Below are 23,609 nucleotides of genomic sequence, written 5' to 3' on the forward strand. Positions count from 1 at the left end.
TAGGCCGAATGGAAATCCCGATTTGAGAAACTAAGGAGCGGAGGGGAATAAGAAAGGGGGAGGGGGCGCTCTTATAGTCCTCGGATCCAAGACAAATTCAATTAGGCGATGGGCCCGTCGCTTTATAAGCAATTTTAACCGAGGAGAGGGGCTCCACTTTTCATACAAGCTTATGAATGAATTCAGGAGAAAATGCAAAGAAGCAAGGACAAGAGATTTTTCCATAAGCAAAGCGGTTCATGTTGGTTTCTGTGAGTAGATTTTTCCATTGAAAGACCAAGTCGGCGGGGTATTATTTTCCTGGGTCTTACAAGCTGACCCCTTCCGAACACACCAATCCCTAAGAGCTCAGCCCGATGCATCCTCGGGCTGACTTTCACCGTTGAACTCCCTCGCTCTCTCGCTTACTCGAAGCGCTTGCGGCATATCTCGCTTCCTATCTCGAAATATTCAGCTCTGGTCACCACTCTTTCTGCGTACTCGGTTGCACGTGTAGCTAGCGCCGCACCGCCTCTCCATGCAAACGTCACAGGGTCAGCGGGCTTGGCCACGCGAATCGAGAATTCCGAGGGGGCTATTAGCCGCAGGTCCTTCTCCCTTGTGAACAAAAAAGCGGGGTAAGTCCATTGTGCAATACAAGAGTAAGGTGAGGGGATGCATGGTTTGGTTGAAAGATAAGCATGAAAGAGAAAACAAAAAATCTCGAAAGAATTCATCTGAAACTTGTACATGTTTGTATACATTTCAGAAGACGGACTTACACTCTCTCCTTGTACCCCGGAAAAACCGCATTTCCTCCAATAAGCACGATATTTCCGTAAAATAAGCCGTGCAGTTCTTTACAGCAAACAAACAGAAAAATTTAAGCCATTTTGGTGATGTAATGAGCTCTTCATTCAGGCGAAGTTGAGCAAACGTCCACTCACCTGTCGGGGTCGCAGAGACCGCTTGTACAATGGCCTCCGCAACACCAGCTTGGTTCATTCCTATGTCGGAGGGGTGGAACAATATTTCGGGGACGGTGAAGCGCTCGTTATTCATCAACAGGACTTGCTCGTCCTCATTGGGCGGGGAATCCTTTGTCTATCGGATAAATAGAAACAAATACAAACATTTCGAGAAGGTTAAGAGTTTTTCTTGGTATTATATTCCCAAGAAACAGATGCCTCTCACCTTGATAAACCCCTTTTTATTTCGCGAGAAATCGGGCAGCACGTATTCCTGAAGTATTGGATTGTGACGAGGGTTTTTCCTTGGATTGAGGTCAAAGAGAGGTTGCACAACCCCCGTGAGTTACTAGCACCCAACAGCGCAAACAAATGTGAACTTACTGGCAGATGTCCAAGTCGCCTAACAAGTCCTGGCTCACGTAGCAGCAAGTTTCCTTCACCTCGTTCATAAGATACGTCTCGTCCATCATATTCCAGTGGCGAAAAGAAACCATCTCTTTCAAATGATTAGTGAGCAGTTTTCCCCCCACGTTTATCCTATAGATGCTCAACGACTTCAGAATGTGGATCATGAGTAGGGGATTTTGCATATGTTACCTCCTTATGGCACGAAGCTGAGGCCGCCGTTTAACGAACGGGATTATATGTGTGAACGAATAGCCAGAGTCGATGACGAGCACACAATCTGGCACTGTGTCCCCATCTCCAAATAATGCACCAATATCGTTGTAAAGACACATAGAGGGACCTAAGAAGTGGCGGAAAAAAATTAAAGAAAAGCGTGGGTGTTGGCGCAGAGTAAGCATCGAAATGTCAGTGTACCTGTCATGCGACAATATGACGCGAATTCGTATTCTTCAAATACAAACTGGTCGTAGGATTGCTGGATATTGGGGAGGTTAAAACAAGGCTCACTCAGCAGCAGACTGCACTCATCAGGATCCACCTGTTTGTTGAAAAGCGAATTCTATTTATTAAGAAAAATGTTCGCGGAAATGCAAAAATTGTTCAACGACATACCTTGAGAACCTCTTTTGAAAATACATGATCCCAGATTGTCTTCTCTACCTCCCAGTTCGTTAGATATCCCTTTTAATTCCAACCGTATTGCATTAGAAATATCATTATCCATTACTCTTTGCTAATGTGCGCGCTTCATACCTTTTCAAATGGTAACCGATAGTACAATCCGGAAAAGTCTCGACACAATTCCAACTGTTCACCAATAAATACGCGTCGATCTCCTTTTCCCTTGGTTATACTGTTTGGAATAATTCTGCAAGGTAGAAAACAATAGAACGAGTGGATCCAACAAACATGAGAATGAATGAGGATGGATAGGCACCTTAAATCTTCTGAATCAGCATATCCGCACTTGATGGTGTAAGCGCCATTGTCCAGCACTACGGTCCTGGAGGGTGATGGTGCGGGTGGCATATCCCGCATGGCCCTTTGCAGAGTGATTGTTTGAAAGAGAAGACTTGAGCAAGCTGTGGCCAGCAATGTGAGGAGGACTGCAAGTCACAGAGGTGCGCAGCATCGTCGCTAATTTAAGTTTTGTGTAACATGTCGAAACTAGTTTTCAGTCGCGTTTTTATTATTCCCAAGTCAAGGCCATGAAATAAAAAAATCTCTTGTTCCCTCCATCTTCTCCATTCGCCGGCCTTAAGCCCAATTCCAGCAGAGAGCATCTTAAGCAATCTGGCTGTTTTTCGTAAAGGGGCACCTTTTCTTTACCACGTTCATTTGCATCCGACTTGCTACTTCATTTTTCGCCAGCTAACTTTTTTCATATATCCATATATCTCCATAATATAATATACACAGCAGAGTTAGAGCGGAAATGGCGATCGACATGATAAATCTTGCGGACCGTATTGCCGCTGCGCGCCAGGAGGCAGAGTTTCTCAAAGAGAAAATTCGGACCAAAAAAGATGCACTCGCCGACAGCACGCTGAGGGCCCAGGCTGCCAACATCGCGCCTCTGTCTCGGCTATCGATGCGCACCCGCCGCATGCTCAAAGGTCACCTGGCCAAAATCTACGCTATGCACTGGTCGACCGATCGCCGCCACCTAGTGTCGGCCTCTCAGGACGGAAAATTGATAGTTTGGGATGCATACACCACCAACAAGGTGAATGCCATCCCGCTTCGGTCCAGCTGGGTGATGACCTGTGCCTATGCTCCCTCTGGGAATCTGGTTGCCTGCGGGGGGTTGGATAACATTTGCTCCATCTACAACTTGCGGGGGAAAGACACATCCAGGCCGGTGAGAGAGCTGAGTGCCCATTCGGGCTATTTGAGCTGCTGTCGCTTCATGGACGACAGGCAAATGGTGACCAGCAGTGGAGACATGACCTGTATGTTGTGGGATATCGAGACGGGCGTGAAAACGGAGGAGTTTACCGACCATACGGGCGATGTGATGAGGTAATTAGAGTCGCCCCAGCTCTGTGACCCCTATACTCTTGCCCTCGCTTCACCGGATGTTCCTGTGCACAGGGGGACTCCGTCGAAGCAAGCCACGTCTGAAAGTTGGGAGTCTAATGGTCTTATTATGGCATAGCATTTCCCTTTCTCCCACCAACCCAAACACCTTCATCTCCGGCTCATGCGACACCACTGCTAAGCTCTGGGACCTCCGCACCGCGCGCTGCGTTCAGACGTTCAGCGGCCACGAATCCGACATTAACGCGGTTCAATTCTTCCCTAACGGGGACGCCTTCGGCACCGGCAGCGATGACGCATCGTGTCGTTTATTCGACCTCCGCGCAGATCGCGAACTCAACCAATACGCAAGCGAGGGCATCTTGTGCGGCATCACCAGCTGTGCCTTCAGCTTGAGTGGACGGCTGCTTTTCGCTGGCTACGACAACTTCGATTGTAATGTGTGGGACACGCTGCGTGGAGACAGAGTCGGCGTGTTACAGGGACACGAAAACCGCGTGAGTTGTTTGGGGGTGGCTGCCGACGGAATGGCTCTCTGCACGGGCAGTTGGGATAGTACCTTAAGGGTAAGCCGCTCAGCTCAGGCAGCTTTTGCCACTACCCAAGTGTATTCTGATCTATTTTCTTATATTAGGTATGGGCGTAAACCGAGTCGCCCTTCAGACCTCCGTTTTTTTATTAATCCCCCATGTTTCTTGACGAATTGTTTTGTTGCATTGAATACTATAATCATCATTCTATTTTGCTAGTATATTAAGCAAGCGGATCTAAAAAAACACTTTTGTCCAAATGAATTAGAAAAGCACTAGAATAGAGGAGTCAAGTAAAATGTAGCGCATCTGTCAAAATAATGGCTAGCATACGTCCACACTCACTCCACCATATCCGAGTAACCCGCCCCCTTCTTCTGGCTCTTCCCATTCTGCCACCTCGTCTGCTCGTTCTGGAGCCAGGGAGATCAGAGCCACGGCGTAGGCTCTACCCGAATCGGTGCATCCCGCTCCCAAATGGACCGTGACATTCACCTTGACATAGTCATTTCCATCCCCCTTTTGTATAGACAATTGGGCGCGGAGGTAAGGAGTATTGGATTCGGGCACGGTAAGCACCGAAGGGGGAAGATTGAAGAGCGCTGACCGCGAATCCAGTAGGGGATCATTAACACAATGAGCAAGTAGCCCCTGGCGAAGCTGATTGAGCGTGGTGTGGTCGGAGGGAAGCACCAGATCATATAGAGAGGTGTGAAGTAGGTCAAGGGGGGGGTGTCGGAGAAGAGACATGGATTCATCGGAAGCCCGGGCTATGCGCAAATCAAGCGAGAGAAACATGGTCACCATAGGTTGCTGAGAAGAGATAGAAGAGGGAGGAACGCGGATTAGCTGAGAGGCATGAAGGCTGGATGGTGAAGAATGCAATTGTGAGTGAGTTGGTGTGTGGTGAGGATGGTACGCATTGAATGGAGCTCGTGTCTGTGAATAGGGCCGAGGGGGGGGAGAGGGCGAGAGCCGAGGACTCCCTTTTCGCGGCCTTCCCCGCTTTTTCGGCTCCACTTCCACGCAGTCTTCACCCCGAATGATACATCGTTTACAAGGCCTTGTACCTAACACAAATCAGAGCTAAGTTTTCATTCACGATGGATGCACTTCATGAATTAAGTAAGAGTGTACCATCGCAAGCAAGGTGTGCCTGCCTACAGCTCATACACGCGCTATTCGGTTGTCGAACTACTTTAGAGTACGGCATATTTCGCAAAAAATCGTCATGCAAGAGTTTCTGCGATTTCATAACTTGCGTTTTCTTGCTATAAAAAAAGGGGGCACAAAGTGTGGAGAGTATGAATGAAAATCGAAAAATGTATTGGGCATTCCTTCCCCTGGCGCAGTGATTTACTCCCCACTCTTCCGCTTTAACTTGAGCGGACGCCTGCATTTAGGAAAATCGCACCAAACTCACAAGGTTCCCATAGGGACAAGCGATTGAGAGCATATATATATTATACAGGAAAAATAAAGGACAGAAACAAAAGAGAGCAATGATCCTTAATGAAACCAATGATTATTCTACTCAGAAATATCCCCAAGGGCATCATCCTCTTCGCTTAAGCCGGCTGCATCATCATCACTTAGTAACCCCATATCCTCCTGTTCTTTCTTTTTCTTTCTGGCTTCTTCTTCATCCTCCTCCTCCAAACCCTCCTCCTCCTCCTCCAATTCATACTCTCCCTCATCTTCTTCTGCCTCCTCCCCTTCAATGGCATCCGCGCTACTTCCGCGAGCCGAAGAGGGGAGATCTACGGCCGTTGATTTCATGGCCTTGGACACCGAGGTTGTAGAAGTTGGCTTTCGCTTTTTCGGCTTAGCAGCCTCTTCTCCCACGTCCACTTCCCCTTCCGCCGTGGATTTCTCTCCTTTTTTGCGCTGTCTCTTTTCCTTTTGCAGGGCCTGGAAAGCTAGAAATATGAAAAGCGATCACCATTAAAAGCAAAATTATTAAAAAAAAGCGGTGATGATGCAATAGCAAATAGAGCATGCTAACCAGAATGTGCTTCCTTTATTCTTTCTTCGAAATAGTCATTCAGCTCTAGTACCTCTAGTGCTTTCAATACATCCTGCCCGCTGATAGTTTTGTGGTTGGCTTGACGTGTAATGTCATTAGCGCTATATTAGCTAAAGGATAAACGTACTGCACCGGCAGTTATTTGACATCTTATACGAGAAAACTTACGTTGCAGCCAAATAGTTAATAAAGACGGGAGCAGCCTTGGAGATCGCAATCCGTGCCTCTTTTTGAATTGCTTTTCCTTCGGGCAACTTGAAAATAGATCAAAAAGATCAGCCGCTATACTTTTGAGTTAATACCAGTTAATTAGACTCACAGCATTCTTTATAATACGTTGTATGATGGTCCGTGGGAGTTCAATGTCTTCTATTGATGTGGAGGCCATCGCTTTTAAAATTATATATAATCATAAATAAAAAGGCTTTAGGTAATTATTAAACGCGTTAATTACTAGGCTTTTTGGCTAGGTTAGGTTATTACCCCTCCATAATACAAAAATAGCTAAACTTAATATCAGATATTAATAAAATTCAGCATTCACTGCTAATAAAAAACAAATATGACCATAGCAGTGAGTTGCTAAAGTATCATCGAGCATCAGATTTATTAGTTGTGATTATAACAACTAGCATTTCATTACTTAATGCAATGTGTACATTTAAATTTTGGACAACAATTATAAATTAACTCAAGCTTTTATTTGAGATAGACCCCTACACGCTCATACCAATCGGTCAAGGTGGAGTTATTTTCATCTTCACCTGCAAACAGAACCTCTTTCACTTCGTCGTGAAGCATTCGATGGAAACACACAAAGGTGGCAGCAATAGCAAAATCAGCGTATCCAACTAGGATAAAAGTTGCATTAGCAAAACAATAATATACGACATGCCCTCTCTGACTACTCACTACTCTCTCCACAGAAAAACTTGCCCGTTTCCTTCAAGTGATCTCGCAAAATCCCCAGAGCTTTCTCGGCCTCGGGGATCCACTCGCTTCTCCTGGCCGCTAGCGCATCTAAACTGCCAAATTTTGCCTCGCGACTCTCCACAAAATATCTTGCATTTGCTTCATCCAGCGAATCCCTCAAGTTTGTGCAATACAGTCGGAAAAGTGAGGCATGGAGGGTGGAGAAACTAAATTTCTCGACCAAGCGATGCACCGCTTTACCCCCTTGGAAAACGGAAGGTTCGGGATACTTGTTCTCGAGATACTCCGTAATAGCCCAACTATCTTGAATCACAGTATCCCCGTCGACGAGGACCGGAACTGTAGGTCGACCGTCAGTCTTACTGTTATAGAAAAGGGAGTGGGACATGAAATTATTCTCTGTAATGAATAGAATCAATGTCGCGACAGCTTACCATACTTTAGGAAGGATTTCGTGCAACTCAAGAAAGGTCAACAGGATCGTTTCAAACTTCAATCCCTATACAAAAGTAATGGTTTAGCTCCTCCTTATTCCGGCTATGGGATTCCACAAGTAAGCCTACCTTGAAGTTGAGAATAGCCTCTACCTTGACGCAATGAGGGGATATGGCAGTGGTTGGATCGCCTTTCTTTGTAACCAGATGATAGAGCTTAATAGTCATGACAATTGGCCAAGTTAACAATTGCGTATACAAGCCAAGTCAGGGACTAGGGTAAAATATCTAGCTTATATAAATGGAGCTTTATACGAGATCGTGGGATCAGCTTAAAGCCTGCTGACTCATTTGCAGATAACATGTTACACAAAGGGTTACGTGGGATAGTTCTTGGCTTAATGAGCTCTCGGATATTTGACACAGAAAGTCCGGGATGAGGATTTAACCGGCTAATACTAATAATAGGCTTATTCGATCCTCACATATTCCTGCTCTGGTCGCTTAATTATATCTAGGTTTTTGGGCTGAAGTAGATTCTTTACCGACAACCCTCTACAGGGTGCAGCTAAGGGGCACTCCTCTAGCTAAAAAGTCGCGACTGATGACTAAACTTAGCCACGTTTAATGAGCCTTTACTCAGCAATTAAGGCGGAGAGGAAACTCATTCGATGATTTGATTTGCTCTAGTTATTGAACATGGGGCAATAAAATAGAACCGAGTTGAACAAGAATCAGATATTCCCTCACAAAATTCATTCTAAACAAAATGTTTATTATTATGGCGTGCTAACACAATCCAATTAAAAGTACACCCTCATGTTCTCAAACCAGTCTTTAATTATGGTATCGTCCTTATCTTCGCCAGCAAAGATTACCTCGTCGACGTACTCGGGGGCGTATCTTTGGTAACCAGTCAAAGAGCCAGCAATAACGAAATCCGCATACCCCACTAGTCGAGGAGGGGGGTTAGTGGAGAGTACCTCAGAAGAATAAAGACGCTATTCAAACCTTTTTCTCCGCAAATAAACTTTCCAGATACTTTCAAGTGCTCTCGAATGGCTTTAACCGCTTTCTTTGACTCAACCACCCACTCGTCTCGTCTCAGCCCCAGCGCATCCAAGTCACCGAATATCTTGGTGCGGGCTTCGACAAAATACTGTCTATTTTCTTCGTCCAGCACATCACGAAGCTTAGTGATATTCAATTTGAAAAACGGACCCGACAGCGCGATATAATAGAAGCTTTCGGCAATATAATGCACTGCTCTTCCTCCCTGGAAAATAGAAGGCTCGGGATACTTGCGTTCGAGGTATTCCGCAATAACCCGACTATCTTGAAGGACAGTGTCCCCGTCCACGAGAACAGGCACTAGCGCTTTCTCGGTTTTACTAAATTGAGCTTATGAGACCTTCCATGCCAATACAAAAAACTTAATTGAATTTAATAGACCTACATTATTTCAGGAATTTGTTTGCGAATTTCGAGGAAAGTCAGTGGAATGGATTCAAACTTCAATCCCTACTCGAAAGAACAGGTTAGTTCATTTTCTCGGCAAGCTTGCAAAGCCCATGGGGAGAAGCCCACCTTGAAGTTAAGAATGGCCTCAATTTTGAGACAATAAGGGGACATAGCGGTCGAGATGTCCCCTCTCTTTGTAACCAGGTGATAAAGCTTGATGGTCATGCTGATGGCGTGTGCTGGTGGAGATAGTGGTGGATGTGCTGATCAATGCGCTTTTCGATTTTTGATGTTCTCTGATGGAAGTATTCTTCAATTGATTTTATAGTAAAGGCTTGACCATGGTTCAAAGTGAGTAATATGGTTGATGACTAATGGGATCGTGGCTCTCCCTAAAATTAGCTCGTTACACGAGTTAGATACGGGAAATGATCCGTCAACTATTGGAGAGAGAAATTCTAGAAGTGGACATTAAAAGACCTCGGAGTGCATTTCTTTTTAGCATGGATGCGGGTGGCTTTCACTATCAATTGCAATTCTAAAACAATGGTACCGAACAAGGGTGTTGGGTCACTACTATTCACTAAATGTCTTTTCGAACATTCGTCTTCTTCTCTTTTCATTTTTTTCTTCAAACTCTTCATGGTCTGTGTTAAGCAGAATTAATGTAGCTTAATAACATACCAACTCCATTTATTAATAGAGATAATTATCGCCCTCGTGGTGGTGGCGTAGGTGAGATTGTCAGTGCCAAATATCAATATTCCTTTAACAAGGAAAAATAAATAGTGAAATCTTCTAGAAGCGATCGGTCTGCCTCGATACATTTACATTCCTTCAACAAAATTAATAAAAAAATAACTGATATAAGAAGAAGTCAAAAATAAAAACCATGAAAAGCAAAGGCCCTAAGAATATATGATCGCTTCCTTCCTCGATTGTCTCTACTGTAACTCTAAATTGATTATCATCTAGAGATATGCAATTTGGAGTAAAAAATCTTTCAAAACAAGAAAGCTCCATTCCTTTTAATAATTCACTTTTCCTCATTATCTTCATATAAGTAATTTTTTGCAAGCACCATATAAAAAATAAGATTATGTAGATATCATATAACATTATAACAAGGAAATAACGACAAGTTCTTGAATCTTTCATCGAAATATAAGAGAAACAAAGTCAAAGGTTGGTATATTAGACCCATCAGCATTTGCAGTAGTATGATATTAAGGAGACCGCCAAACCAAAGCATCTGCTGCGACACACATTAATCTTTGTACTGGACCTGGGGAACCAACGGTTGGGCGCTTGATTTTCAGCATTCCTAAAGTTATCACAAAGCTAGCTACTCCTAGACAAGCTGTAACGGGTGATGGATCGGAAATAAAATTCAGCCCATGAAGCACACGCACGGCTCCTGCTAAAGCATTGACGGCCTCCAACAGCGCTGCAACTGCCCAGAAACCAGCCATCCGCGATGTATGCCGCACTTCATGTTTACTGCTAACCAGGTGCCCTATTAAGCCTTGAACGATCACTCCAAAAAAATCGCTTAAACGTTCGACCCACCAAGCATCACTTAATATCGATGTGACCAACGACAGAAAGAAGGCAGCTATTGCAATAATCTGGAACCCTCGGTTGGCGGCAACTGTAATTTTCCGTCCAGCCCACTCCTTTCCACGCATTACTGCGGCAACATTGGCACATGCAATAGTCCAATCCTGATTTCCAATATTGGCCGGGCATACGAAGATCTGATAAGGTCCCTGCATCAATGGATCCAATCCGAGATTTATAAATTCTGAGGGAGGCCACACTATATCAAGCAACTTAATAGCTCTTAAACTGGATGCATCCACGACAATAGTTGTAGGTGCTGACACTATTTTGTAAGCGAGCTCTTCTACAAGGCATGCAGCACGGCAAACTCGCCATGCCCGTCGAGCTCGGCAGCCAAGTGCCATGCTTACAGATATCAACGGTCCTGCTGCTAACTTTGCTGCTTGTCGTTTCGCTGTTTGCTGGTCTACCATTTGCTGATCTGAGAGCAATACATAGTCCGCGATGAACTGAGAAATTGCTGCGGCTATTGTTGCGGCACTTAAAAACTCTGGTTCTCCAGACAATGCTGCGCTTACTGCTGTGGTAGCCAATACACTGGCATCAATGACAGCACCTCGTATTTGCAGCTGTTCACACGATAGCTGGCACTTATTTTCTTCCGCCGATGCAAATTTCGCTGTCAATATGATGAAGATAGCGCATTTATACATAATCGTGAATGCCGACATCAAGACGCACCAGCCGCTATTAATGAGATAACCCAACTCAACCCATTGCATCCATGATATACCAATGACCTGGTATGGTTCTACTGCGATCCAAAAGAGACTGTTAACCTTAGCTAACGTGCCATGTAAATGTAGCAACAGGTCTCAATAGTTTTTCGGACTTTCATAGTTAATATAACTAGGGCAGATGCGATTTGGGTAAAAGCATGAAAATATATAGACAAGAAGTAAAGTATATTCGAATAGTTCTAGGAAAAATGGTTATATTCTCGTTGCACATTCTTGGCGTTTATATTTAAATTCAACATCTAAAAATAACGTTAAAATGGTATTAGAATTAAAACTGTACGCAGTAATTGTATTAATGCTTGCATATTTCAACTTTTTATCCCTTCCTCGAATAGATGTTTAATAAACAATAGTGCATAGTATTTACAACTTTACTCTTGCTCTATCTGTTGCACTACATGAAATCACAGATATGACATTTTTGACAAAAAGTGAACGCCTTAATATATTCCCTCGATTGAATATCTTTCGCACTCGAAAAATTAAATACCTTTTTTATCATCATGAAAAAATGAAAGCTATATCAAAATGTTTATTAAAATGATCATTTTGCTTTCTATTGCTCTTCTTTCTGACATTTTATTGCCACACTAAATTAAGAAACTTCCTGGAGGGGTCACAGCTAGAATAGCCTCCATAAATAAGCTTTATTCACAAGAAAGAACTCGCTTACACTGTATATATACTACGACTTTGTGAATAAATATCGAAACTTGTATACACTTTAAGCTCCCAAGTCAACTGCGGGTCTCACATTCTTTCAGAGAGACAGGAAACGCTCCTTAGTCGAAACTTGAAAGCAGATCTGCATGAGAATATTCTTGACTCAAAAGAAAATTCAAGCAGGATTACAATGCCGAGTTGAGCTTAATGAAAGAAAAGCTGGTTTACTGGGGCGCTGAATTTGAAAAATGTGCATATTAAATATCACAGTTTTTTTGGATAATAAGAATATTTTTGTAAATTGGATGCTCTTTGTACATTTATTTGATATTTTTCTCTCTTCTCATTTATTAAAACAACTTAACCACGATTTGTGTTTTTTAATCCAAAATTAAAATGAAGCCTCTTTTAATCAAGACCCACACCACCATTATTCAGCTCCCAAAAGAGGGGAAATCCTTTTATCAAATCGACGCATTGGACATTTATTTCTCTAGTGTAGCTAAGCTTGTAAGAGAAAAAGTAAAGCGACGCCCCGATCTTAAAAGGCAACCCGCTGGCCGCCCTCGTATTTTGAGTAAGAGAAAAGAGAGAAATATAGTGACATTGATGACGTCGGATCAGTGCAAAATCTCAACCGATGAGAGGAAATATTTCAAAGAGGAATACAACGGAGGTTTGGTCGCTGATACCGCGAGGAGAGTAATCCAAAGAGAAGAAGTACTGAATCGAGTGCGCCCAAATAATCTTCTTCTCTCAGCTGAGCACCGCAGACGTCGCCTGGAGTTCGCGAGAAAACATTTAATTGCTTATGGACTATGGAAGATTGGTGATGAGTGATGATTCGAAAGATGCTCCATATTTTCTGCTAGATGTACTTTATCGTATAAAACAAATCCTTTGCCTCGAATCATTCCAAGTAAACGTGCTCGCGTATCTATCCTACTCGAAGGACTCATCATGCGAAATTGCCACCCGAGAAGGCATTGGAAAAAGTAGTGTAAAGAAACGTAATGAACCACTGCAAGAGCGCCATATACAGCCAACAATCAAACACGGTGGTAGGAGTATTATGATGTGGGGTTGCATGACTTCATATGGCATTGGAAGAGCATGTCATATAATAGAAAATAATGACACTGAGTTATATTCAAGTATCCTCGGCGAAGAGATGGCAGCTACACTCCAGTTGTATAATCTCAGCAAGCAAGAGATAGTGCATTAACGCGACAATGACCCCAAGCATAATGCCAAACTCATTGATAGGTGGTTCGAAAGCAACCAAATCCAAGTTCTCGATTGGCCTTCACAATCACCAGATATCAACCCCATAGAAAACATATGGTCTGAGATAAAGGGACGGCGTGGAGCAGATTCCCAATGATAACGAGCCAAGGTGATCTATGGGAAAGGTGAATATTATCTGGGAGTCGCTCACGCAGGAGGATTGTTTGAAGTTGATCCTCACAATGCCATAACGGATCCAAGCCGTTATTAAGGCAAAAAGAGGATATACTAAGTGGTAGTCTGAGAGCACTTTATACAAATTATTGAGTATTTATTTTAATGCCCCTGTAAAGAAAGAGAATAAATGATTAGCAACAAGCAAAATATCCATATCAGGGTTTAGTAAATTTTCCGAAATATTTCACTCGAAGAAAGTTAGTAAAGGGTATTTAGTTGTATATGCAATGGTAACAGCGTAAGTGGTTTTTTCAAATATTTAATTAATTTTTATACGGGCATTGTTTGTAAAGAAATCGGTAAACTAAATATTTTTTAAGGAACCCCAAAACTTTCCGGAGATACAGTACTTTCAATGTTTAGTAGTGGTGCCAGAGTCATAAATGTTTATTTGCACATGAGAGCCTGTTTACGAAATCGACCTTCATGTAGGTGAAAGAACACATTATCGCGAAAGAGAATAAAATAAGAGGATATAGGAACCAACAGTTTTGGGCGTAAATATCAAGCGTTATGAAGTATGTAGAGTAAATCAAAATGCTCTACTTAAGATAACCATTTTCAAGTAAACATGAAAGCAAAAAAAAAAAAATCCAAGAACTATCTTTCAGAGAGTGCAAGCAAGGAAGTCGATTAAAGCATAAGAATGTGACCTGGACATGATACTTCGAGTGAGAAAACCGAACCGCAAAATCGCGAAAAATCAAACGTGAAGAGCCATTTAAAGAGGAAAAATGCTAGCGATACATAATTATATTATTTTTAAATCTCAATAATCGATTATTCAAACAATCGAACGTGAACAACCCCACTGCTGGCTCGATAGGGTGAATCACTGCCACCAACGTCCTCTACATGCTTAAACAAACTGAGTTAGATTGTTAATGGCCTTTTAGAGCTACTGTAACACTTAAAAATACCCTTGAAATTTCCATAGCGTGTGCATTTTCAACACGGACAGAGAGGCGTGCCACTAGGATCTACAATCACCTCGCATCCTGCTGTCAGTGCGCGCTCTATTCCACATGTCAAGCACTCGTGTTCATACATGTGATAGCATTTTCGTCGAAGATGTCCTGCGGCAATAAGAGCCTGAATGTGACCTACTGGATTGTTATGTGCCAACACCAACAAGGCTTTTGCTTTACTATATTCTAATATTAGACCTGGCCGACAGTCTTGCAGACCGTCTTCGACAAAAACTGGTGCTTCATTATGATGACAAGCTTTCCCAGCCAAAAAGCATAGTCGCATCACATCCTCAACTATCATTGAGTCAGAGAAGGAAGCGCCAATACCAATCAGGAGGTTAACTTGAGGGGCTATTTCCAAAATATAGGCACACGTTCTGGTATGTTCCGAAGTCTGATCCGAAATCCACAAGCCCTTCCCTGAACCAGGTATACTCAAAAATTTGAGTAGCTGCGAGGAGCTCTCTCCAATTATGTCGAGTTCTTTAAGTCCGCCTTCGAAAGTGACAATATACTCACTCAATAATGCCGAAGCGGCTACAGAGCGCCACCCAACGACCTTTTTATTTCCGGATGTCGGCGCACTCACTATTGCTTGGAACCATTGCTTTATACCTGCACCAAGCATCCACTGTAACTGAAGAGCATGCTGGGTTCGTGTTCGCATAGCCGCTTGAGGTGGTCGATAAACCATTATAAGTCCGAGGTTATTGAGCAACTCCATTAGCAATTTGCACGCTTTTGGGCGAAACACAGCACCAAGATCACTGGAAGTATAGATCTCCTTAAGCCATGGTTCAAATCCTTCCTTGAAGCGTGGTAGAAATTGCAATGCTCTCAGCATACTTTCCAAGGTTTTCGCCTGTCGCAACCCCTCCTGTTCACTGTCCTTGCTTGGGGGGTAAAAAGAGTTAAATATGATGCCAACACGAGATGGTTCGATATAATATTGATTGCTCCCAAAAGTATAAATTTGCATACGATCAGCTTTAGCGTAAGTTTTATCGTAGGAACTCTCTGGTTCATCCTGCTCAGGCTTAACTGGATTGGACATATTGATATTCAAAAATGGAATATGTGCAGAATACGAGGGCGGAGAAAGTGAGATTGTATCGTCTTGTAGCAGTGAGAATTGTACCTCAATTTTGCTGGCGTAGCTTTTCAAAGTTTGAGAGGAGATTCCAAAACTGATCAGATATACTGAATTTAGAAATTCTCGTTGTTTCGCAATTGTTTCACGGAAAAATGGAAAGATGGATTTCGATATTTTATCTTCTCTTACATATAAAGAGCAATCAAACAGCTTTGTTCAATTTATTTTCCATTCTCGCGGTTGGATGCTTTTAATTTCCCATTTATTAGAACACACCAATAAAGCGCTAACAATAACGGTCAAGTACTGGTATCCCTTGCCTCGGATCGACGGACTCGAAGACACAACAATGCAGAGATTTTTTTGAAAATCGAACTTCAATCAGGATATCACCAGATACGGATCGCAAAAGAAGATATTCCCAAGACTGCCTTTAGAGCCCGCTATGGTCACTTTGGATTACGCGTTTTACCATTCGGCCTCACTAATGCCCCAGCAACATTTATTATCTTGAATGATATTCTCAGACCTTTTCTCGACAAGTGCGTAGTTGTGTACGTAGACGACATCCTCGTTTACAGTAAGAACAAGAAGGAACCCCTAGAACACCTAGAACACCTCAGACAGACCCTCCAGATATTACGAGACCATAAGTTTTACGCCAAAGCAAGCGAGTACGATTTTTTCAAGACCAGCATAGATTTTCTTGGGCACGCATTTTCTTCCGATGGCATGGAGTAGACCCAAAGAAAACCAGTGCAAATGAAACCTGGCCATCACCCCAGAACGTCAGAGAACTCCAACCTTTTCCCGGACTTGCCAACCATAATCGAAAATTTGTGAACAACTTCGCAGAAATTGCCGCACTGCTATTCAATCTCCTTCGCAAGGATATTCCCTTTTTCCTAGACCCAGGAATGCAATAACACCTTTGTTTAGCTCAAAACCACTTTGCTCGCCTCGCCCACTCTTAAGATCCCTATTCCATCGATACCGTTCGTAGTTTTCACAGACGCCTCTGACTTCGCCATTGGTGCAGTATTAACACAGCCCGCAGAAAATAATTTACTGCAGCTCGTCGCCTACGGATCAAGGAAACTATCCCCCGCCGAGCAACATTACGCTACTCGCAGAAAGAATCTTTTGGCCATCGAACACCCTCTTAGAGTTTGAAGAATTTTAACTAGAAGGAAATCGTTTCAACGTTATCACCGATCCAAGAGTCCTTATATTTTACCCTATGGTCTTAAATGGAAACCTAACGAATTAAAATAAAGACTGAGCACTGCGCCGCTTATTGAACGCGTTTTTATTCAAAATTAATTCTCCTGAAGTTATTCAAAACTAATCATGGTAGTAATTAAACTTCAACTTAAAGATACAGACGCAGCGGATCCAGCACATATCGGCTCAGAGTTAGTGCTTCTAGAATTACAAGGTACTATTGAGACAGGCGATGATGAGATGTCTGCAGATGAATTGTTGGATGTCGGGAAAATGAAATTTTCGGATAATGTGAGTTATAAATGCTAATTCTAGCAAGTCATATGTTTCATTCCAGTCTCATATTTATTGCTTATATGACTATCGATTATAGGATATACCGTACTTCACTATTGGTCATCATCGCCTTGAAGGAAAACTCATTAAGCTTGATCGACCTCTCGCAGTCATCCACAAAGAAACTGCTGCCGATAGCGTAAACTCAACCATGATCGTCAATAACGACGCGGAAGAAAGAGCAGAAAAATATGAAGTCGTTTCATTGATAAGGCATAAATACGTGTTCAAACAGAGACCAGAGCCTATGTTGGCAGAAAATTGATACCCAACTTTTACTTGTTATTTTTTTTTCCTGCGAGGTTCGATGATACTGCAGATGTAATTGTCACCATTTTTTATTTTTTTATTCCAAAAATTTTAAGTAGAGTTCGAAGTTTTGCTTATATTGACATTCCCGTTTATCTGCATTTAATTGTGTTTTTTCATTTCGATGTATTGTAAATATATTTCAAACGGGCTCGACTCGCAATTTAACGTAGAAATTTGTGACGTAAACATTTATGGTATTCGTGCCATTTCAATTCACGCTATTATTTCTCTTGGCTCTATCGCTTAACACTGGAAAATTCTATCCTAGTTTAGAATATATATGATATAGCGAATAGCTCCTCGTGTTCTTTCCTGAACTCTTTACTTACTCCCCACACTTTTTTTTCACGATTATATCCCCTATAATCTTGTAATCAATTCAGATCAATCTGAACATTCATAATTCTGAACTTCAGAGAGGAGCCACACTATAGTCATGCCGGTTAACGGCAAATATTCGGCATCGAAGCCCAATCAAACTACAAACGCATCCGTAGATCCCATGTCTCCCTCCTCAGTTACCAATAATAGACCTTTGGATGCACTCTCAAGAGAAGGTCATGTTGAATTGGATATCCGATTTTCTGCAAAACATTATTTGACATCCGCAAGAAATTGCTTTGAGCGAGTGAGTATATTAAATAGATCTCTGCGATTACTTAGGAAGCTGATGAATAGCCAATTTATATAGGGGGATGTAGAATACAAAAAGAATAATTTACAGGATGCGTATGTTTATTATATGCGCGGCTGCAAGTAATTGCCCTTTTTCTTAGTGTTTTTTCGGCTTGCTTTACTAATGATGTTTCGAATTCTTCTAGTATTGTCTCTTCCATCCTGCCCACACACCCACAAAAGCAACTACTTCAATCTGCTCCATTAGTTGCTAGCTATAATAAACTTTATGAGGACGCTCATGTCAAAATTGATTTGCTTGAATCCATCGCCAAGGAGCTGAAGAAACAACAAAAGACGTTAGAAAGCGAGCAATCGAATGCTTTGAATGAATTGAGATCGAGGCCAGCTTCTATACAAAGCGACATAAGAGAGAATGAAGTGAAATGTGAATCGTCACAAGAGGCGAGACGTGCGGGTATGATCGACAGCAGCAGCTTAGTGAAACCTTCCGAGTGGCGTGCCAGGAACGCGGAGCGACCCATGCCAATTTATTATAAACCTGGATCTCAGAATAATACTAGCACCTCTGCCCCCAGCACTTCACTTTCTTCCTCGGAAAAAAGCGAGCATGCACCCCCTTCTTCCCGTTCGCCGTCTTTGGCCAATTCGGCTTCTCCGGTGCCATCCACAGCAGCCTTGAATAAACCAGCTCCTCCACCTGTGGCGGTTAAGCCACAACATCTCATCTCAAAACCAGCATCTCTTCCCACTTCATCTTCGCTAGCCTATCTCCCGCTGCGCCCTTCCACTCGCGGATTCCTCCCAGCCCCGCCACCTCCTCCTGTGTCTCCCCCCACAAGGCCCCCAGAGAGCTTAACGAGGATCACTCCCGCTAAACTTATAAGCTACTTCACGCGAGAACCTCGCCCGAACATTCTTTTGATTGACGTTCGGATGCAGGATGAATTTCGGCATGAGCGAATCCGTGCTCCTTATGTGATGAATCTAGAACCTTTGGTGTTGCGAGATGGAGTCGATTCAACAGCACTTGAAGCTTCGCTTGTTGTGGCAACCGACCGTGACCGAGAACTGTTTGCCGTACGGCATCACTTTGACTTAGTGGTTTACTACGACCAGTCAAGTGAGAACCAAGAGGCCATGGGTCGGGTTGCAAAAAATCTGGTGGTAGCAATTGAAGACCTCGAAGTGAGAAAACGCCTTATAAGGATGCCTGTTCTTTTGGTCGGGGGATTGGAGGGTCTAAAGCATGTGGCAGGTATGAAGTACATCGAGCAGGGTTGGGTAGAGGTGAATTCTCAGCCAACAGCAGGGTCGGCTGGACTGGAAACCAGTATTGGGCCCACCTTTACAACCGTTCAAGCAACTGAGCACGACAAGGCTTCCACGAATTTGGTGGCCAACCCAGTTAGTTCTAGCAATACCAACATGCCAAGCGGGGTGCCTGAGAATGATTATAACAGATCTAATAATGGTCCGACTGTTGACATGGATTCGACGGCAAATAGGAGGTCTATCGATAATAGAAAGAGCTTCGAGAGCCGTACACCAGGCAGCAATAAGGAAGAAGTCATTAGCTCCTCTCCCACTGAAGTAGAACCAGGTCAAGGCCAAAGCCGAGGTGCTGAATGGCTGGATGGTCTCCGTAGCCATCAGCAGGTTTCTCGCTCCCCTCCTTCGGGGCAGGGCTCGCACGCGATCCTTATGAAATTGGCCAAAGGTGCTGCCATTAGTCCTGCACGTGGACAAGTGGTTGCCAAGAACATGTATGAGTTCATACAACATCAGCAGTCTGGTAACCAGGTGCAGTCGATGGCATCTCCACAATACCCCCAACCCGTTGCTACGGGAGCTTCACCTGCATATATGGCTATGCCAGAGCCCTGGATGTACAAAAACACGGGCGATTATTCCACAGGTTATAACGGGTACAGTGGCTATGATCGATATGGCGCTTATGGCAACTATGGACAACAGAACAACAATATGAAAGAGGGAGACGGGAGAGCTGTTCAACTGCAGAGGAGAAAAACGATTTTTGATGACAAGTATCATGGATTTGCGGGCTCTCTCTCTCACTCCACAATGAAGCCCCTACCCGAGTCGTCTGCCTCCAATAGCAAGCCCATTCCGATTCCGTCTGCTGCAAATAGCGGCTCTTCTACCCCCTTTGTATCGGCTCCCATTCCTACTCCCATGGCTCTGAAACCTATCAAACTTCAGGGTGATGATTGGTATGCCGCTACCTCGCAAAAAGCGGGGGACAGCCGTTGGGGCCTAGTTGGACTCAAAAACTTGGGCAACACGTGCTATATGAACTCCATGCTGCAATGCCTAAGTGCAACGGCCCCTCTGCGCCGCTACTTCCTCAATGGTGACTGGCTGCGCGATCACTCTCAGCGGAACCCACGCGGCCAAACTGCTCGTGCTGCTGCCCTTCCCAAATTACCAAAAGCTTTCGCAGAGCTTCTACGACAAATGTGGCACGGGGATAACGTGATGCTGTCACCCAATGAGTTTTGGAGGGTTGTTCGAAGTTTGAACGAGATGTTCGATAATAACGACCAGCATGACTCCCAGGAATTTTTGAGTTTCCTGCTGGATGTTCTTCACGAGGAATTGAAGGTTCCGGTGCAAGCCAATTCAGCACAGTATAAAAAGGGGTCGAAGGAAGCGAATGCGGAGGAGGAGCGGTTCCAGGCGGAACTGGAACAAATGCCGGATTCAGCCGCTGCTGAAGCCGCTTGGCAGAGATATTTGATGCGCGAATGGTCTGAGGTGGTGCGGCTCTTTATGGGGCAGCAACGTTCGCGTTTACAATGCTGCACGTGTGGTCGGGCCTCCAGCACCTATTCCGCCTCCAATATCCTCTCGCTTCCCGTGCCGGAAACCAACGGGGGGGGTCCAGTGACATTGGAACGATGCCTGGAGGAGTATCTACGGGTCGAGCTGCTTTCGGGGGAGAATGCATGGCAATGCCCGCAGTGCAAAGTGCCGCGACAAGCAACCAAGCAGCTGAGTTTAACTCATCTTCCAGACATACTTATTGTGCATCTTCGCCGCTTCAAGTTTGATCCACCGCATAGAACCAAGCTCGAGGTGGACGTGAGATGCCCTTTGCGTCGGCTGGATCTAAGTCGATTTGTGGAGACGAAGATGCCCGAGGGGCAACTGGTGTACCACCTGTATGCCGTCTCGAATCACATGGGAACCCTGAATGGGGGTCACTATACGGCCAACGTACTCAACGGGGCGAATGGGGTCTGGCATACCTTTGATGACTCTCGAGTTACCGTATGCAGGGAAGAGAGCGTCATGAGCCGTGCTGCATACACATTGTTTTATGTCAGGGATGCGCCACCGCCTGTAAATTAAGCGGTGCTGGTTTATTATATGAGGGCTTTCCCAATCTATACGTTCGTTTTTACCTATTACTCTCCTATATATCTCCTTTGTTTAAATCTCCACCAAGTCCTCTATTTTTATTTTCTCCAATCGGGTTTCTTGTCTCTTCTGCAGAACATTTTACTACACTTTCTGGTCTTTATGGTTATTTCTCAGTTTTTTTCTTTCTTATTTTTACAAACTTTTGTTCATATATGTAATATATATATTTGAAGCCCGTGGCTTTTTTTTCCTCTTGCATTCTCCTTTATCTTTCTTTATATATTTTTATCCCCATGCCACTTCCAACCCTAATAGACTTTTGTCTGCTTACTCCTTATCGACTATACCGTCGCATTCAATAAGCTATCCATCAGGTGTTTCATTAAAAATTACATATCGTTAGAGTAATCTTTATGAAAACCTGGTGTAATTGAGCAATAATTATCTTTCTGATTTTTGGTATTCAACTTAGCGGATGCGCTACCTTCCTTATACCAGCCTTTTTATTCAGAGCTTCTAAGCATTTTCTTTACTAGGGACCTGCTAGTTACCAAAGATTAGTTATTCATTGAGTTGATACCAAATAAATTCGATTTGGAGAAATAATTTTACAACTAGGTTCACTGTAAAACTTAAACGAAGCATTAATTGCTGAAAGGTTATTTCTATGTTTGATGTAATACGATTCAAAATCATCCTCGGTATATAAAGTTTCGTCCTTGAGAAAAGAGATATATAATATGGATTATAAAGGGGGGCAAGTGAATCTGCTTGTACTAAGCAACGTTTTTCTTCTTATAGACTAATCTATTTGTCTATCTATACTAGAATTGTAAGTATGGTTCTCACTACTGACTGTAAGCATTGCTTGACTTTTCCACAAGGAAATTCAGACTCGAGTTTCAAAGTGGTATCTCCTTTCATAGGTGGGATTCGCCTTATCTTTTCCGATGGTTTTCTAAGGAAATATGAAGTGTAAGACGAAGTTGGTATGCCACTCTCCCTACAATAAATCTGGATATGTAAAGTGCTTAGAAAATATTGGGCACAGTGAATCGCGATAGATTCAAGCGGCGCATATTCACCACTGGGCACAACTTCCCCGAACGCTTCTCAATCATGAAGATGTTGGATACTACTCCTGGGGTGTTAATTGAAACTTCCCCTATCGTCCGTTTCTTCGACAATGTTTTCACCTCTTCCGCTCTGGCTACGGTGCTTACTTGGTTGGTGGGAAGACTTTTTGGTGGAGGAGGGTCCCCCTACTTGGTTGAGGTTCGGTTGATTCCAAAACTGTATTCTGTATCCCGCTTTGACTATCCTGTGTATTCAAGATGGTGAGGAAGTTTCTCGTCACGCGTTTTCGAATTTTTGCATTCTTCCTTCGACCTGTATGCGAGGCTTCTACCTGTCGGGGGCTTGCGATGTGACTTAACCTTTGGACGGGGAGGGTCGCTTTGCCTCGCCCGTATTCTTCCAGTTTTTTGATATAAATGTCTGACTACGTTGAGCTTGTAGGTTAGTCTGTTCGTATACCTGCAGCTGTTGTGGCTTCTCCCTGAGGGTATACATTCGTCTTCTCCGTGCACGGATCCTTGCTCTTATAGATGCCAGGTCCTCATGCAATGCTTTCTCCTCGAACACAAAACTTCTTCCCTCTCTTTGACTAGGCGCGGTGGCGAAGAAATTTGCCGCTTTGTAGGACTCGCGTCTGACCTAGTCCGCAGTCTATTTCAAAAAACCAAGACAGCTTGAACACTCCCACTGATTCTGTCTGATTCTTTGTGGAAATTCCCTTTGTCTTAATATTATTGAGATTCTTTGACTCCGAATCACTCAGCGAATAGCTGGAATTACTGTGTTCTTTATCCATTCATCAAATCTGTTTACAACACCATCACATTATCTGCATTAGCCCATCCCAATATGTTCAGCTTCAGCGACTCTGTAGCAAAACCCATCTCGATGAGTAGAGGGCGGCAGAAGCGCCTCCAGAGGGCCATGGTGCTAGCTCAGGGGAATAATACAGGTGGAGAGACTATGGTTAAGAACACGCCTGTGCCAGACACGTCGCTACCCAAAAATCTACACCTGCTGCAAGTCTGGACCACGCGATCAGAGGGTGTGGACGGCCTTGTACTCAGGGCAGAGGTGGGTGCTGAATTGGGGATTGAGTCCCTGGGGAAGCTACTCGACAATGTTGCCCAAGGAAAATATGCCCTATGGAAGGCAGCCTCTCGATTGAAGCCATATGCGATTAAGGCATGGACTTCCAGCCAGGAAGCCCACCCTCCGAGCGAGAGCATCCCACACCGGGTTAAGCCGCCTCGAGTGGTCAGCTCACGACACGCGGCCAGCCTATTTGGGTGGTCAAACAA

General features: G+C 43.7%; 11 protein-coding genes across 11 annotated transcripts in view; 4 read left to right on the forward strand and 7 right to left on the reverse strand.

Annotated features, from left to right (window-relative positions):
- Positions 1 to 404: 404 nt before the first annotated feature.
- Positions 405 to 2,396, reverse strand: VTP21DRAFT_3172 (uncharacterized protein; the record flags this gene model as incomplete). Its single annotated transcript, XM_069393446.1, has 10 exons — positions 405 to 597; positions 762 to 837; positions 927 to 1,083; positions 1,174 to 1,252; positions 1,332 to 1,487; positions 1,548 to 1,698; positions 1,773 to 1,896; positions 1,971 to 2,039; positions 2,112 to 2,226; positions 2,296 to 2,396. The coding sequence occupies 10 exons, from the start codon at positions 2,394 to 2,396 to the stop codon at positions 405 to 407; spliced, it is 1,221 nt and encodes a 406-aa protein (XP_069249782.1).
- A 397-nt stretch (positions 2,397 to 2,793) lies between these two features.
- On the forward strand, positions 2,794 to 4,044 carry VTP21DRAFT_3173 (uncharacterized protein; the record flags this gene model as incomplete). The annotated part of the gene is made up of 3 exons (XM_069393447.1): positions 2,794 to 3,380; positions 3,517 to 3,964; positions 4,033 to 4,044. The coding sequence occupies 3 exons, from the start codon at positions 2,794 to 2,796 to the stop codon at positions 4,042 to 4,044; spliced, it is 1,047 nt and encodes a 348-aa protein (XP_069249783.1).
- Positions 4,045 to 4,252: 208 nt separating this feature from the next.
- VTP21DRAFT_3174 (uncharacterized protein) lies at positions 4,253 to 5,183 on the reverse strand (the record flags this gene model as incomplete). Its single annotated transcript, XM_069393448.1, has 2 exons — positions 4,253 to 4,998; positions 5,066 to 5,183. 2 exons carry the CDS (start codon positions 5,181 to 5,183, stop codon positions 4,253 to 4,255), a joined length of 864 nt encoding a protein of 287 aa, XP_069249784.1.
- Positions 5,184 to 5,458: 275 nt separating this feature from the next.
- Positions 5,459 to 6,342, reverse strand: VTP21DRAFT_3175 (uncharacterized protein; the record flags this gene model as incomplete). The annotated part of the gene is made up of 4 exons (XM_069393449.1): positions 5,459 to 5,847; positions 5,934 to 6,055; positions 6,123 to 6,208; positions 6,274 to 6,342. 4 exons carry the CDS (start codon positions 6,340 to 6,342, stop codon positions 5,459 to 5,461), a joined length of 666 nt encoding a protein of 221 aa, XP_069249785.1.
- A 311-nt stretch (positions 6,343 to 6,653) lies between these two features.
- On the reverse strand, positions 6,654 to 7,549 carry VTP21DRAFT_3176 (uncharacterized protein; the record flags this gene model as incomplete). The annotated part of the gene is made up of 4 exons (XM_069393450.1): positions 6,654 to 6,805; positions 6,867 to 7,249; positions 7,322 to 7,386; positions 7,451 to 7,549. 4 exons carry the CDS (start codon positions 7,547 to 7,549, stop codon positions 6,654 to 6,656), a joined length of 699 nt encoding a protein of 232 aa, XP_069249786.1.
- A 575-nt stretch (positions 7,550 to 8,124) lies between these two features.
- On the reverse strand, positions 8,125 to 9,007 carry VTP21DRAFT_3177 (uncharacterized protein; the record flags this gene model as incomplete). Its single annotated transcript, XM_069393451.1, has 4 exons — positions 8,125 to 8,273; positions 8,333 to 8,712; positions 8,778 to 8,842; positions 8,909 to 9,007. 4 exons carry the CDS (start codon positions 9,005 to 9,007, stop codon positions 8,125 to 8,127), a joined length of 693 nt encoding a protein of 230 aa, XP_069249787.1.
- Positions 9,008 to 10,008: 1,001 nt separating this feature from the next.
- VTP21DRAFT_3178 (uncharacterized protein) lies at positions 10,009 to 11,076 on the reverse strand (the record flags this gene model as incomplete). The annotated part of the gene is made up of 1 exon (XM_069393452.1): positions 10,009 to 11,076. One exon carries the CDS (start codon positions 11,074 to 11,076, stop codon positions 10,009 to 10,011), a length of 1,068 nt encoding a protein of 355 aa, XP_069249788.1.
- A 3,144-nt stretch (positions 11,077 to 14,220) lies between these two features.
- On the reverse strand, positions 14,221 to 15,297 carry VTP21DRAFT_3179 (uncharacterized protein; the record flags this gene model as incomplete). Its single annotated transcript, XM_069393453.1, has 1 exon — positions 14,221 to 15,297. One exon carries the CDS (start codon positions 15,295 to 15,297, stop codon positions 14,221 to 14,223), a length of 1,077 nt encoding a protein of 358 aa, XP_069249789.1.
- A 1,389-nt stretch (positions 15,298 to 16,686) lies between these two features.
- On the forward strand, positions 16,687 to 17,161 carry VTP21DRAFT_3180 (uncharacterized protein; the record flags this gene model as incomplete). Its single annotated transcript, XM_069393455.1, has 2 exons — positions 16,687 to 16,851; positions 16,934 to 17,161. The coding sequence occupies 2 exons, from the start codon at positions 16,687 to 16,689 to the stop codon at positions 17,159 to 17,161; spliced, it is 393 nt and encodes a 130-aa protein (XP_069249790.1).
- A 483-nt stretch (positions 17,162 to 17,644) lies between these two features.
- VTP21DRAFT_3181 (uncharacterized protein) lies at positions 17,645 to 21,219 on the forward strand (the record flags this gene model as incomplete). The annotated part of the gene is made up of 3 exons (XM_069393456.1): positions 17,645 to 17,836; positions 17,900 to 17,964; positions 18,030 to 21,219. The coding sequence occupies 3 exons, from the start codon at positions 17,645 to 17,647 to the stop codon at positions 21,217 to 21,219; spliced, it is 3,447 nt and encodes a 1,148-aa protein (XP_069249791.1).
- A 1,938-nt stretch (positions 21,220 to 23,157) lies between these two features.
- The window catches only part of VTP21DRAFT_3182 (uncharacterized protein), a gene marked incomplete at both ends in the record, with an annotated part of 2,686 nt that continues 2,234 nt past the window's right edge, over positions 23,158 to 23,609 (forward strand). Inside the window, one exon of the mRNA XM_069393457.1 lies at positions 23,158 to 23,600. Within this exon, the coding sequence (XP_069249792.1) occupies positions 23,158 to 23,600 (443 nt within the window). The remainder of the gene's footprint in view (positions 23,601 to 23,609) is intronic.

Source organism: Calcarisporiella thermophila, assembly GCF_041956535.1.
Source record: "Calcarisporiella thermophila strain CBS 279.70 unplaced genomic scaffold VTP21scaffold_16, whole genome shotgun sequence".
In the NCBI taxonomy this organism is placed as follows: domain Eukaryota; kingdom Fungi; phylum Calcarisporiellomycota; class Calcarisporiellomycetes; order Calcarisporiellales; family Calcarisporiellaceae; genus Calcarisporiella; species Calcarisporiella thermophila.